At 44.5% G+C, this 14673-nt stretch overlaps 1 protein-coding gene across 2 annotated transcripts in view; it reads left to right on the top strand.

Moving 5' to 3' along the window:
• UPRT (uracil phosphoribosyltransferase homolog) overlaps positions 1 to 14673 on the top strand; it is a 34803-nt gene that overhangs the window by 16561 nt on the left and 3569 nt on the right. For both annotated transcript variants that reach the window (XM_072626986.1, XM_072626987.1), the window contains exons 2-4: positions 7211 to 7253; positions 10324 to 10393; positions 12502 to 12564. In XM_072626986.1, the coding sequence (XP_072483087.1) occupies positions 7211 to 7253; positions 10324 to 10393; positions 12502 to 12564 (176 nt within the window). The remainder of the gene's footprint in view (positions 1 to 7210; positions 7254 to 10323; positions 10394 to 12501; positions 12565 to 14673) is intronic.

A 14673-nucleotide genomic window follows, 5' to 3' on the forward strand; every position in this document is an offset into this window, starting at 1 on the left:
GGTGTTGTCCTACCGATGTCATTAGATCAGAGTGTTGGAAGGGACCTTGATGGCAGTCTACTCCAACCTGTACCTGAAAATGAAGCCTGTTGGTAAGTTTCAGGGAAGCACCCCCTCCTGAGGTAGCTCTTTCTACTTTTCTGATAGCCCTAATACTTAGGAAGTTTTTTTCCTTATATAAAGCCTAAATCTGTTGCCGTGGTTCTCATTTGTTGCTACTAACCTTGCTTTGTGGGGCCATACTGAACTAATCTAGCACTTTCTGCCCTGTGCCTGCACTTGGAGGCAGCTGTCAGATTCTCCCCAAAGTCTTCCCTATACCAAATGTCCAGTTTTGGACCCACAGTCCAGTAGTTTCTTCTACCCATTCTCACATGGAATGAATTCAAGGTTCTTTACCATCCTGGTTGCCCTTGGACTCTCTTGAGCTTATCAATGTCCTTCCTAAAATGTCCTGCCTAGAAAGGAACACAATCCTCCAGATGTGGTCTGATCAGAGCAGTGCAGACAAGACCATTCCCTTCCTTATTCTAGTACGCTATGGCTGCTTATTCTGGCTCCTTCCCTTTGGTCTTCAAACATTCCCACATTCCTTCATTCCTCAAAAAACCCCTCATATCATCCCCTTTCTCAGCCACACTCCTAGAAAAAGTTGTCTACACTTGCTGTCTACACCAGTTCCTCTCCTCTCACTTCTCAGGCCTTTGCAGTCTGTCTTCTGACCTCATCAGTACACTGATATGTATGATATTGATGAGGTTTAGTGCGTCAATATCGCCCTTTCCAAAGTTCCAGTGATGCTTGACTTGCCAGATCTAATGGTCTTTTTTTTTTTGGTCTCTATCCTTCTGGACCTCTCTGTGGCATTTGACATTGTTTGCCCACCTACCCTCTCCTGGACACTCTCTCCTCTCTGGGTTTTGGGGATGCTTCTCTCTCTGTTGGCCTGCTCCTTCTCAGGCTCCTTTGCTGGTTCATCATCCATATCATACCCCTGTTGATGTTTGCCAGTGTTGTGCTGTGGGCCCTCTTCTGTGCTCTACTATCTCTCTTGGTGACCTTATCACTTCCCTTGGGTTTAACCATCCCTTCTACACAGATGACTCCCCAGATCTCTCCGGACAGTTCTAGTCTCTCCCTGAAGTTTTCGTTGTACATTACTCCATGCCCATTGAGACTTGCTTGCTTTATAGCTAGTAAATGTCTGGGGCCAGATTTGAACATGCAGATGCTAACTCCAGGTGTTGTGCTCTGTCATTTCAAAGTGCAGCGCAAGCACCACCTTCTGCAGGAAACCTTTCTTCTTATTTCCAACCACTAGTGCCCTCTCTTCCAAGTGGTCTTGTAGTTAACTAGGTATTTATTTCCTTTATATTTATTCTCTGTATACTTACATATGTCCTTATTGTCTCCCCAATAATAACGTAAGCTCCTTTCCAGTAGGAATTGTTTCTTTCATTGTATTTGTGCTTCCAGACTCTAACACAGTGCCTGGTACACAATACTTAATAAGTACATCTTCAATTTAACCTAAGATCCCTTTAACTTTGTTGGCTGCCATATGACACAACTGACGCTTATTGAGCTTTCGATCTACTAAAGCCTCTAGATCTTTTTCAAAGGGTCTGCTGCCTAATCCTAGGCCTTCCGTATCTTAGATCTGGGAAGCTGATTTTTCTTTGGAAGCCAAGTTTTAGACTTCCCAGTATTCAAGTCTGTCAGTCTTGTTGGCCTTCTGACTGTACCATACAGTATTGTGTTAATCTGTAGTTATGTAAAGTTGCCATTTCTGCCTTTTTCCAAGCCAGTGACAGAAATATTAGCACAGGGCCAAGCAGAGATTCCTGAGGTACTCCACTGGAGACCTCCTGCTAAGATGACAATTGGATCATTAATAACTGTTCTTTAAGTCTGACCAGCTCTGAATATATCTAATTGGGTTCTTTTCTCGTTCATATCTCTCCATCTTTTCCATTAGAATCAAATGAGATACTTTTATCAAATGGTTTGCTAAAGTCAAGGAAAAAATCTGTCTGTAGCACTTTGATCATCTGCCAGTTTAGTGACCCTGTCAGAGAAGGACCAGAGGTTAGTTTGTCATAACCGGTCTTTGATGAAGCCAAGCTGCTGCTTTGTTATCGTAGTGGATCGAGGGAGCACGGCTTTCTTCTCTTATTATCTATCCTTCATTCCTTTCATAACATGTTCTAGAATTTTGCCAGAAGTGGAATTTGGGCTCACTGTCCTAGAGTTCAGCCTCAGTTGTTCGTCTCTTTTTGGAAAATGGTGACATTTGCTCTTCTGCAGTCCTGTGGCATTTTGTAAAATGAGGAATCTCAACTGTTCGATGGGTCATTGGATGTCCGAACTCTGCCTCCTTTTACAGAGTAGGGAACTCTCCCTGAAACAGTGGTCTCCAGTAATTCTCTTGTCCCTTTTCTGGATTAGTAACGAAGGGCTCAGAGCCCTTATTTCATATGCAAATCCATATACTCAAGCGTGTTATCTCTGGAGACATGAGTCCACACGGGAGCAGAAACGGACCATTGTTTTGCTAAATGGGATTTTCTGTGCACACTCAGAGCATCCATAATTTTTGGTTATTGTGGTTTTCTTTCACCTTCTAAACCAATAGGGGGCCCCTTAGGAGTCTCTAAGATTGGGACCTTAAAGTAGTCCCTGGCCACTTGTAACTTAGTAGGGAGCACTAGTCTGTTCTCTAAAAAAGTTTTTCTCAACTTTTTCCACATTATTTTCTTCTTTGAAAAAATAAAAAACATTTTAATTTGCAGTTCCAAATTCTCTCCCTCTCTCCACCTGCTCCCCCACCCATTGAGAAGGCAAGAAATATGATCCCCATTCTGCCTATGAAATCATTTCATATTATTTTTGAGGATGAGGGGAAAATTTTCAAGGATGAAACTTTTAAAATGCCGATTCACTTTAAAAAAATCCAATTAAAATATTGAGTCTAATAAAAATGGGCTACGTGGGGTTTAAGTAAATACTTTAGAAGGGAGGTTGTTATCTTGTTTTTATTATTTGCTTTGGTATTTCAAGATCTTCATAGTTCTACATTTTAGCTCTCTGAATTTCTTATGAGGTGCATCTATTTTATAATAAACTCCCAACTACAAGAATCTTAACAGCTCTCTTTGGAGTTTTGAATGTTCAGACTGGCTTCCTTTTTGAGAAGAGGAGAGGCCAGTTTACCAAGCAGGGGAGCCCCAAACCTGCCATCGGCTTAGCACTAGGACTCGGGAGTAGCCAAAGAAATGTGATGCGCCTGCATCGCCAAATGGCTGCCTTTGCCTTTCCACTTATGCCTGCTGCATGTGGGGCTCGGGGAATTAGAGGCAAACGGAGCATTTTCAGTGTGGCTGCTGTGCCTTCATCAATCAGGATGTACAATTGAAAGGGCACTCAGCTTAAGGTTTAATTTGATTTCCATGCTATGAATTATGAGTGTCTGGATGTTCTTGTCTGTTTAAATATTAGGCAATATTGAAATGGTTTTGAGCATTCTGGGTGTGTATCTTGCTTTGCACTGGATGTTCTCTGGGTTGCCTTTCAAATAGAAGATGATTAAAATGTCTTTTCAAAGCTTTATTCCCAGTAGGAGAAATGCAGTTTAGTGATTCCAAGGCAAAAAGGAATCAAGTTAAGCTTTTCCTCCAAGGTTCTGTGGCTAATGAGGCCTAGGGTTAGTTTTCATTAAAGCATCTCCATTAGCAGAAGATCCACACCACAGCCAAGCTCAGAACTGGGCAAATAGAAGGTAAACATTTGTTGATTGATCAGTCAGACAAATATGTGGTTTCACTCGGTTTAACAGAATGTCAGCCTTAGCAACACTGCTATGAATGTAAATGTAGACACTAAGGTGACTGTGGATTTTTAAAAAAAATGTAATCAACTTATTGTCTTCTATCTATATTTGAATTCCGAAATTGATTTAAACTGAAACGGAGCTGATCTGGAAAGCAGCAGGGGATAGGCTAGTGAGGACCGTTTGAAGTAGGCCGCCCTGCTGCAGCTGCCTCCTGATTTCAAAAGCTGGGTGATTTCATCTGCATGGGCGACACAGAGCAGGCTCTTCATGCCTTTGTCAATGGCTTTATGCATTGCTGTGGCCAAAGAATTCCTCACCCATTTGGCCTATCTTCGAGTGATTAACCTCTTCCCACTTGGTTCTGAGATGACCGAGGCTCACTGTGGCACCTGAGTCTGCTTCTGTCCCTTGGTCTTTCTAGCTCAAGGGGACCTGGCCAAGCCAAATGGGCTGACCCAGCCTTTTGAGAGGTCAGGGTCCCTGTCAAGAGGCCCATGGCAGATATGCAATAAAGACTTGTTGATTGATCTGTGTGTTTATGAAGTTTGGACCCGGAATAGCAATGCTATGGATTTTAATACAGACATTGGCCATTACTGTGGGTTTTAAAAACTGTAATCACCTTGTATCCTAGCTCTATGTTAATTTCTAAATTGATTGAAAGTGAAGAGCATAGATTTGAAGTCTGGAGAGCAGCAGGGGATAGGCTAGTAATTACTTGAATTACCAGTGATTATTTGAAGTAATGCTGACTTGCTACAGCGCAAATATGCCTGCTTGGAGGGCCTGTCAGGGACAGAAAGACAGTGAGATTGTCTTGAGCTGTGGGGCCAGCGTGTGTGTGTGTGTGTGTGTGTGTGTGTGTGTGTGTGTGTGCGTGCGTGCATGTGCATGTGTGTGCATGTGTATGTGTGCATGTGCGTGCGTGTGTGTGTGTGTGTGTGTGTGTGTGTGTGTGTGTGTGTGTATGGAATGGGATATTTTTATTTGGAGGATAGGAAAAAAGGGTTTGTTCCACTCAGGCTCAATGAAGCTGCTATTTCTGGGTGAAAGAAAGGATAAAATTCCTTGCATTTAATTTCCAATTTCAAAACAAAAGATTTGTGAGTTTTTGGTCACTTGACAGAGTTAGGGATGCTGACCTACAGGAGAAAGGAATATTTAAGTAGATGGTTTGAGGGATATAGTCACCCTTATATACATTCTAGTTTTCTTTAAGAAAATGATAGAAATTATCTTTTGAAGACTCTCCGTTGTCTCATCAGTGCTATGTTTGTTTGCTAGTCCAGACTCCAGCAAATCACACAAGGGGACTCCATGTGAAATTTGTATTTTGCTGCCCTTTCCTTCCTTAACTGGAATGTTGTAGAGCTACATTATAGAAATGAAAGGCAGCAAGGTTTAGTGTGGCCATTGAAAGTCGGTACTTGACATGGGCCCTGATTCAGGGGGACAGTGTGTGTGTGTGTGTGTGTGTGTGTGTGTGTGTGTGTGTGTGTGTGTATGTGTAAACGCCTGTGCATGCATGGATGCTGAACCCTCTGGGGTAAGAAACTGTAGTTTAATTATGAATATATGACCTATATCTTGGGATGTGGATTGTTCTATCATACTTGATATCTTAGAGGACTTACCTAAACAGTTTTGTCCAATGTGATTAGGAAACTAGTTAGAAATTTTGGTGCTTATGCTGTGTCTCCCTCAGAAAATAGGAAATAAGAAACCATCTTGTTGGTACTTGTGTTATGGATACCCTCCCCCCACCCTCAGGCTTACTGTAGACTGGAAAAGGCTCTCCTTGGTGACTGAGCATCTGCTAGTGACAGACCAGCCCCTTTATATCCAGTCTGGGCGTTTCCAGCATGTCAGACCTACCGGAGCTTGACATCTACAGGCTTTGACTTTGAGAATCCAGGCTCACCTCCACACTAGTGTGAGGCAACAACAGAGGGCTTTAATGGAGAAAAAAAATACAGGATATATATACATACACACATACACTTAAAAAATGCCTATATATATACGTATATACATACATACATATACTTAAAATTTGTTAACGTGCAGCACATTTTCTTTTTTTTTAAATGGACATAGGCTTACCATGTGACACTTGTTGGATATCTTATAAAGGAAAGTCTTGTTCAGGTTGGGGTTAAGTGAGATGGTTTCTGAGATTTTTATCAGGTTCTGTAATTCCTCTAATTTGCTTCAAAATACCCTGGACTTTCCTCTGTAAGTGATCAGTACTGCCCACCCCTTCCCTCTTTCAGCATCTCTGAGATCCATTGATATATTTTAAGCCCCAAAGAACACACCCTGGGGCCAAATGAGTTTATCCCTCTACGATAGGCCTGCAGTGGCTTCTCCTAGTGAGAGGAAGTGTCTGAAGAGAAATGGTGTACCCAAGTAGTGTGTGTTTGACACATGTCCTTTTGGGCATCTTGGGCTGTATGTTTTGGGACTCCTATGAACAGTCCGGATGGGGGGTAAATACACAGAATGTAAATCAGTTCCAAGCATCAGTCACAGCATGGTTGTTGTTATGAGAGAAGCCAGTTCGGTGGCAGGGTGGGGGCTCTGGCCAGAGATATAATGAGAGCAAGTTTTGGCTCATAGCAATAATAGGGCCTTTCTCTTGGGGTTGGGGACTGCCCAAAAGGGAGCTCTGGTTTAAACAGTGGGAGTACAAATGTCACTTTCATCATGGGTGGGCACTGAAGGATAGGAAAGGATGGATACATAGGAAGAGAAAAGCCGAGCAGGAACAAAATGGCTTATGGTTTTGAAGAGAGGCCTGAGGAGTACTCATTAGCTTGAGAAAGGGAGGTTGGCTGTGGAGCTAAAAGCTCTCCCAAGGGATGGGGGAAAGGAGGGCTTTATTTATCTCTTGGTGGGGGCTTTTAGGACTGAGGAAGATTGGAGGAAGGCTGCTGGGGAAAATTTCAGTTTTGTTTGGATAGTTTTCTTGACATTTTGCATTCCGCATGGATTTAGTGGTGCCCCTTGATCTTCGGCAGCTTTTTCTACCAAGATTTGAGCACTGTAATTTCTGATTGCTCTGGGCATACTGGACAAACGTTTTTCAGTGCCATTTATTCAACAAAAATGGTTTCTGCGGTTTCTGGTAAACATCTGGACATTGCACATAGGAGATTTCAGCTGTGTGTGTGTGTGTGTGTGTGTGTGTGTGTGTGTGTGTGTGAGAGAGAGAGAGAGAGAGAGAGAGAGAGAGAGAGAGAGAGAGAGAAAGAGAGAGGGAGGGAAAGAGGGAGGGAGAGAGAACAGGTGTTGCAATTAGTGTTATTACTATATGTATAAATGAATACTTTGCCAGAAAGTTGTCATTTAGACTAAAATTGTACTACTCTGTTTTAGGACGGCCAGTCGAGGGGACTTCATGTTTTCTGCAGACCGTTTGGTAGGTGAAGGGTGCCCATTTCCATTTCATTGTTGTGACTTAGTGACACCTGCCAAATGCTACCCAAGGATAAGGGGGAAGGATTGCCAGCCACTTGTCAGCCTGCTGAGTGCCCCTGAAGTTTTGCTTCTATGGTTGGAATAAAATTTGGCCTTTATACCCTTTCATCCCCGAATCCTTTATGTGAACTCATTTCCTATAGCACTGAGGAACTACTGCCCCTCAGGTAGCCGGGCTTTGAGCCTTGTTTCTGTGAGGCCTGAGGCAAGTCTCTTCCTGTCTGTGGACCTCAGTTTGACTTCTCTGTAAAATGAGACTAGGCTGGCTGCTTCCTCAACTGCCAGGGATCCCTTAGAGCTCAGGGCAGCGAGTATCATATACTTAGGTGTTAAAAGGATCATCTCAGGCATCTAGGGTAGCCATGGGCGGAGCTAGCCAGCCCCCAAGAACTAAGACCTTTGTTTAAAGGAGAAAGGGAGGGGGTTCTGATCATGGCAGAGAAAGGTCTTTTGTTCTGTCTTCCTCTTCTCTCATCTATTATTTTTTTTTGCAGGCAGTTGGGGTTAAGTGACTTGCCCATGGTCGTATAGCTAGTAAGTGTCTGAGGGCAGATTTGAACTCAGGTCCTCCTGACTCCAGGGCTGGTATCATCCTTCTAATAGGGAATTGTTTCTCTTCAATGACTTTACCTACAAAATCCTAGCCAGGCCCTATAACTCTGATCTCATATGGAGGAGTGTTTGTTAGACAACAGCCTTTTGCCTTAACTATCCTTTATGTGACCAGATTCAAAGCTGTGAACTCCTATTGGATTGAGAAAAACAAGGGTTGTTCATTGGTTAGAACCAGTCAGCAAGTATTTCTTAGGTGCATGTGGAGGTGGTCAGGGCCTTCTGCTAGCAATGCTTCTTTGATGCCAGGACAAGGATGCTGGTGATTGAGTAAGAAAAGCAGAAACACCGTGTAGTTCAGCCTTTTAGCTTTAGCCAAATAATGGAAGAGAAAATAAACTTTGTTGAAAAAAATCATAGACCCTATGCTCTCTTGAGTTTTCCTCAAGGCCAACTTTTCTGCATTTGGCTTGAAATCCTGACTGTCATTTACTGTGTGACCTTGGCAAGTTGCTCTCTGGGTGTCAGTTTCCGTATGTGTGAAAGGAGGCCATAGACTAATGATGTACAAGAGGTCTTGATCATCCCAGACTTAAAGGTAAAAATTTCTTGGGCCTCCAGGGGTTATACCAAGCCCCACTGATAGCAGTTGATGGTAATAGTTTCTCTGTGATACCAAAAATCAACTCAACTGCCTTCCTTTTCATACCTTGGACCACCTAGAGGGATTGGGTGCAAGATGCTGTGAGAAAGGATGGAGGTGAAGCCAAGTGTTCCCTAAAGGCTCTTCCCCTGGAAAAGCCCAGGCCACATGCATTGAGAAACAGGAAGGGCATTCTGTTTTAGCCTGAGCTGAGGCTCTGGGGCTCAATGACTAGAAGAATGGCACTGGGAGGGAGAATTCCTCAGGGCAGGGCCTTGGACTTCTTCCAATGTTGACCTGAAGTTTCTGGGCTCAGAAAGTGGCCTCTGTTCCTAGTATTGAGGAATTCAGTTAGCTTCTTGATCAATGAGAACCCCTACTAGCAAACTGTCTAATGACTGCAGTCAGCTCCATTGCTCTCCCTGGCCACTGACCTGGTTCCATCTTAGTCACGGCCCTCAGATCTGACTAGGATTCTCTGCCATTTGTTTGTCCCAGGCTGAGGTGGCAGGGTGCTGAGTGCAGGGATGGTCCCAGGAGGCACCTTGTTTTGTAGGTAGAACGGCAGAGAGCCCCAGTCTTTTCAAAGAAAAGAATTTCAGCTTTGCCTTGTAAGTTGCTCATATGAAATAGAAATTTTCCTCGAAAGTGGTGGCTGGAGGCTATGACATACTGAGATCCTGGGGTTCTGGGCCCTCTGCCTAGTTCTGAGGCCTGACAGAGGGCTCTGTACCACTTAGCAATGATGCGTTTAATGGCCTTTCTTGGCCTGGGATAATGGAGCCCAAACCCAGGTTTGTCTCTGGTTTTTCCTTTTCAATCAGTAATGTGATATTGATTGCAGAACATGAGTGGTGCAGACTCCGCCTGGCTTTTCTTGCTAGAAGGTCCCTTCCTTTAGCAGCTTTATGGAGGTTCTTCTCAGCTTTTCTTCCACATCTCCTCTCATAGTCACCAGGAAGCCTTTTGGAGTAGAATTGCCCTGATCCTTTCTTTACACGAACTGTCCTTTTCTATCTAAGTAAGAGAGAAAGGGAAACAGAGAAGAGAGAAGAGGGTAGAAAGAGGAGAGATAGAGAAGAAAGAAAAACAAGGAGAAAAAGAGAGGGGAGGAAAAAATAGAGGAGGGAGAGAAGAAAGAAAAGAAAAGAGAGACAGGAGAGAAAAGAGGAGCGAGAGAAGAAAGAGGATGGAGAAGAGAAAAGAAGAGAGAAGAAAGGAAAGAGAGGAGGGAGAGAAGAGAGAGAAAAGAGGAGAGAGAAAAGAAAAGGGAGAGACTGGAAAGAAGAGAGAGAGGAGAGAAAAGAGTGGCAAGATAAGAAAAAGGAGAGAGAAAGGAGAAAGAGAGAAAAGAGAGAGAAGAAAGAGAAAGGAAAGGAGAGAAGAGACAGAGGAGAGAGAAAAGAGGAGAAAGAGAGAGAGAGAGTTTGAAATATCACAGTTGTCATAAAGATCACTTAAGTCAAAGACAGAACCATGTACCACCAGATTTGGGACCAGAGGACCTCTGTTCAAAACTTGCTTCTGCATGAGCATGGGCAAGTCACTTAGCTTCCCCTCAGTAAAATGAGGGTGTGTGATGGCCTGACATGAGATGAACTGAGCTCTGATGTTCTGTGCATCTAAGATAGCAGTGGACAGTGCCATGTGAGGCCCTCTTTGTCTCACCTCCCCCTGCAAAGGCTCGTGTTACTTTAGATAGTACTGAGTAGATGCCTGTCATTCAGTCTTTGGGCCCCATGTATTAGAGGCTTGAATGTGGCAGATGGTAATTCCCTTCATCAAATCTTAAATAATTCTTTCTTTTGTTCTACAGATCAGACTTGTTGTGGAAGAGGGATTGAATCAGCTGCCATATAAAGAGTGCACAGTGACCACTCCAACAGGTGATTCCCATCCCTTGGAAAGTTTGTGGGAGAAACAATGGTCTGCCAAGAGAGGAGGAGGGGGTGGGACAGGAAGGGAAGCAGCCTGAAAGAAATCAACGTGCACAATGAGGCGTCTCTCAGGAGCTGGTCTTTTTAGCGTCTTAATGAACTCCGTGAGACATTTAGCGCCATGACTTTTTCTTAATGGTTTGCTTGTCGATCCAAGTTAAAGGTTAATAAATATCCTTCACTAGGCAGGTGTTGTCTCCCCGGTGGCCCCTGGGGACACAGCTAAGAACTGCACCTTGGTGGGGAAGCTACCAGCTGGTAAATGGGAGAGACTGGCTCAGTGTTCAATCAAATGCATTAGGTAGAAGGATGATAATTAGACTAAACAGTGGAGATGGCGAGAACTGAAAAGGTGCCTTGCTTCCCCCCCACCCACCCCATTTTTGAAAATACAATTTAGCAATTTAGGGCTCTGGGCAGTTCTGGGAAGCTGCTTGTCCTGGCTTACCTTGTGAAGGTTGGGCATTGAGCCCCTGAGATCCCCTAGGTGACTAAAGTACTCTGCACACCTTCAGCCCCTGTAGAAATGCTAGCCATTATTCTGATTGTTGAGCTTGGAGGTGGGTGTGGCAGTGGTGCTGGGCACTGGCCTGGCAGTCGGAGGTTTCCATGCTGGGTCTGCTATTTACTGTGAAGTCTAGGGCAGGGGATTGGAATACTCTTGCCACAATCTTCTTGAGTGTGCCCAAAGCAGATTAAATGTAATGGGGAAATATTGAGCAAAACAAATAAAAATCCAATGGAACATGTGTCATATTCGTTTGGGGTTCTCGGGGTCATTTTGCAGTTACAGGGATCCTTCTGTGTGGTTAAGTGGCCCTGTTTCTATTTGAATTTGACATCACTTATTTTTTGTCAGGCTCAGTTTCCTTGTCTGTCAAACAGTGTTGTCATCCTCAGACTCAGTAGGTAGCAGGGTTGCTGTGATGATATAAACAAGATCTGGGTATGGAGCACTTTGTAACCCCAGATGGGTGTGATTGGTACGGATGGTGGAAGCCTGCTTCTGAGGAGTCAGTTAGAATGCTGGCCATCGTATCTGTCCAGCTCATCTGTGAAATGGGCCTCATCCTGGCTATTGCCTCACAAGGTTGTTGTGAGGAAAATACTTTGTGAATCTTTAAGTACTTTCAGAATGCAAACTCTTACTACCAACAGCAACCTAGACATCTGCCCGAGGCGGTGACAGCCGGGAGGAGAGAGGTGGCCTTGGTGGCTGCTTTATCCTCTTGGGAACTGGGCAGCAGAGGAGCTGTCTGAGTAAGGCTGCTGTCCTCATTCACCCTGGGGGTGAAGGAGAAGAAGGGCCTTCTAAGATCCTCATCGGTGTAGGGGAGGGGTGGCCCAGAGCCTTTTCCAGGGTGTGGTAGAGAGGATCAGTTTAATTCATGTTAGGATTCCTCATGTTATAATATTGACAGTGGACATTTCTACAGCACTTTAAAGTTGATAGAGCTCCTCATAGTTATTCACTGATCCTTAATGATCCTTATATCATTATTTGAGCCTTACAGCAGGCCTGTGAGATCAGTACTATGAGTATTATCATTGTCCCCATTTATAGATGAGGAAACTGAGGCTCACAGAAGTTGTGACTTGCTCACACAGCTAGAGGTGGAATTTGAACCCAGGTCTTCCAGATTCCAAGTCCAGCCATGTTGCTGTGAGGAGAAATCCTGTCCCTGTTTGATGAATTCCCCAGGGATTTATTGTGGAGAGTTGAGATGTTACTCCAAAAGTGTCATAATAAACAGGCTTGAATACTTGGCTGGTGCCAGGTCAGGCACTGCTCTTGTGGGGTACGGACCCCGGGCCAGCCAGGGCCAGCCATGAAGCCTCCGGGGGGCCTCGGATGGAAAACAAGGTTTCATTCCGACCCCATCCGTCCTTCTCTTAGTTCTCATGCTTAATACCTAAAACTAATGTTGATGAAACATCTTTGGGCAGGTGCTGATAAATCATCCTTTTGCCCCTAAACTCAAGGGGCCTTCTCCAACAAGTGTCTCCTTCAACAGTGAAGGATAACATTCTCCTTTCCCCCCTTTCTTCTGTGACAGGATACAAGTATGAAGGAGTGAAATTTGAGAAAGGCAACTGTGGGGTCAGCATAATGAGAAGTGGTAAGTCTGTCTGTGGTTTGGTTCCCCCTTCCCCCATTGCTCCTCAGTACCTCCTGCCCCCCAGGGGTTCTGTTCATTTACCGGAATTGCAGCTTCTTTCTCTCCACTGCCTGCCCTAGCTCCCCTCCTCTCCTGGTGCTTCTGCAGTCCTGGCCGGCATGTTGCCGAGCTTGGCTAATTTTAGAGGCAGTCTCTTCCCCAGGGGCCTGTCTGCATGTGCAAGGTTGCGTTAAAAGAGGAGCAAGGGAGGCTGGGAGGATGCTGGAGTGGGGGACTGCAGTGGCATGGAGACAGCGAGGGAGATGGTGCAGTCAGTACCAGACTGGAGGAAATGGGGCTCCTTTGTTTTCTTGTCAGACACAATCCCATCCAGGCGATGGCTGTACTGGAGGACTTGTTGGGTCTTTTTCAGCATCGAAATGATTCTGTGACTATGTAGGCAAAACCACTTTCTTGGCAATAACTGTATTTCCCCCTTGCGGGGCTTGCTGATGTTATATTTGTACGTAAATGCTCCCTCGACAGGATCAGCCTTGGTCACAGTCTCCAGTGAAGTCCTATGCTTGTACCTAGAGCTGTGATCATGAGCCTTCTCCTCCTCCTCTCCCCGTCAGCAGGACCAAGGTGGGGGGCATTGGGGGTGAGGGGGGGGGGGGTCTGATGGAGTTTTGTAAATTTCCCCAGTGGCTTTTATTAACAAGGATGGGCTAGAGGACATTTGAGCAGCTTTCACAAAAGTAGGTGTTTGAATAAGGAATCTCACGAGGCTCAAATGAGATAATGGATGGAAAGCACTTTATACTTCTTTAGAGTACTATAGAAATATGCCAGGTGTTAGCGTTGGTGTTATTGGTTTCCAGTTCCCAGGCCTCTGGTCTGGTGATGACTTCGTTCCTTAAGCCTTCTCCTGTCCTCCTGCTGAGCCCAAGCCAGGTTTATAGAGCAATACAGGAGTATGCTGGTAATGTTTAACAACCGGAAATCCAAACAACAGGGTGGGAATGTATACACACACACTTTTAGGTTAAATTAGCATTGTTACAATTTTCTTCAGTCTGGGCAGTCGACAAAATGGTAAATCAAACCCTGATTTGTAGCGATCACTGATTTCTGAGGTGTCAGTGCTCTTCCTGAAAATTAATCATTTGGCCCTCACCCTGGTTCTAAGTAGCTGCCTGCTAGATAAGCCACAGCCTTGGGAACTGAAGTTGGCATTTCTGTATTGACTCGTCGCTGGACAATCTTGTTCAACCTCCTTTGAGTTAGTGAAGCTTTGAGAGGAAGGCTTGTCAGGCATTATTCATTCAACAAACATTCTATGCCTGTCATGAAGAGCCTTGTCCTGGGCAGGGGATAGGCTTCACTAGATGAACAGTCTTTAGTTTGTTTCTTTTTTCCTTGATTTTTGATTACAACTTTTTCCCTTAAAAATTTCCTTAAAATTTTTTTGGCTCCCAGGCTAATGTGATAATTGTTGTTGATAACCTATCTCTCCCACCCCCCAAAACACAGACACACATGCACACACATACACGTGTGCACACACACACACACACACACAAAACCAAACAAAATCTGACACCAAAAAACCCGACCCAACAGCCAGATGCTCCTTATTCACTGAAGGCTGGAAAAGCCTCTTCAGCGCTAAATTAATTCATTGCTGCACAAAGTGACAGTCTTTATGACATTGTGTTCTAAGAGCCAATCATCTTTGGTCTCTAACACCCATTCCCTTCCCAAGAATCTTTCATTCTTAACCTTAATGAAAAGGACATTGTCACATAGATGAAGTGCCAGGTTTGGGTGATTTAAGCATCTTATTTAAAATAATGGGAAGAAAAAAATGTTAGGAATATCGCAGAAGATCATGAGCCAGGAGAACACAGGGCTTTTTCTGCCTTGCTGACTCCAGAATCACAGTGGCATGAGACATGAGAACTAAGAAATCAATCCTCTTTTTATAGCACTTTCAAACCTCATTCCCCCTCCCCCCCCCAGTGGGGGCAAGGTTTATTGCCTTCATCTTAGAGATACGGCAACTGAGGCATCACGAGGTATGTGTCCTGGCCAGATCCCCACAGAGGGCATCAGAGCTGGAGAGTGAAC

Source organism: Notamacropus eugenii, chromosome X (assembly GCF_028372415.1).
Source record: "Notamacropus eugenii isolate mMacEug1 chromosome X, mMacEug1.pri_v2, whole genome shotgun sequence".
NCBI classification, from domain to species: domain Eukaryota; kingdom Metazoa; phylum Chordata; class Mammalia; order Diprotodontia; family Macropodidae; genus Notamacropus; species Notamacropus eugenii.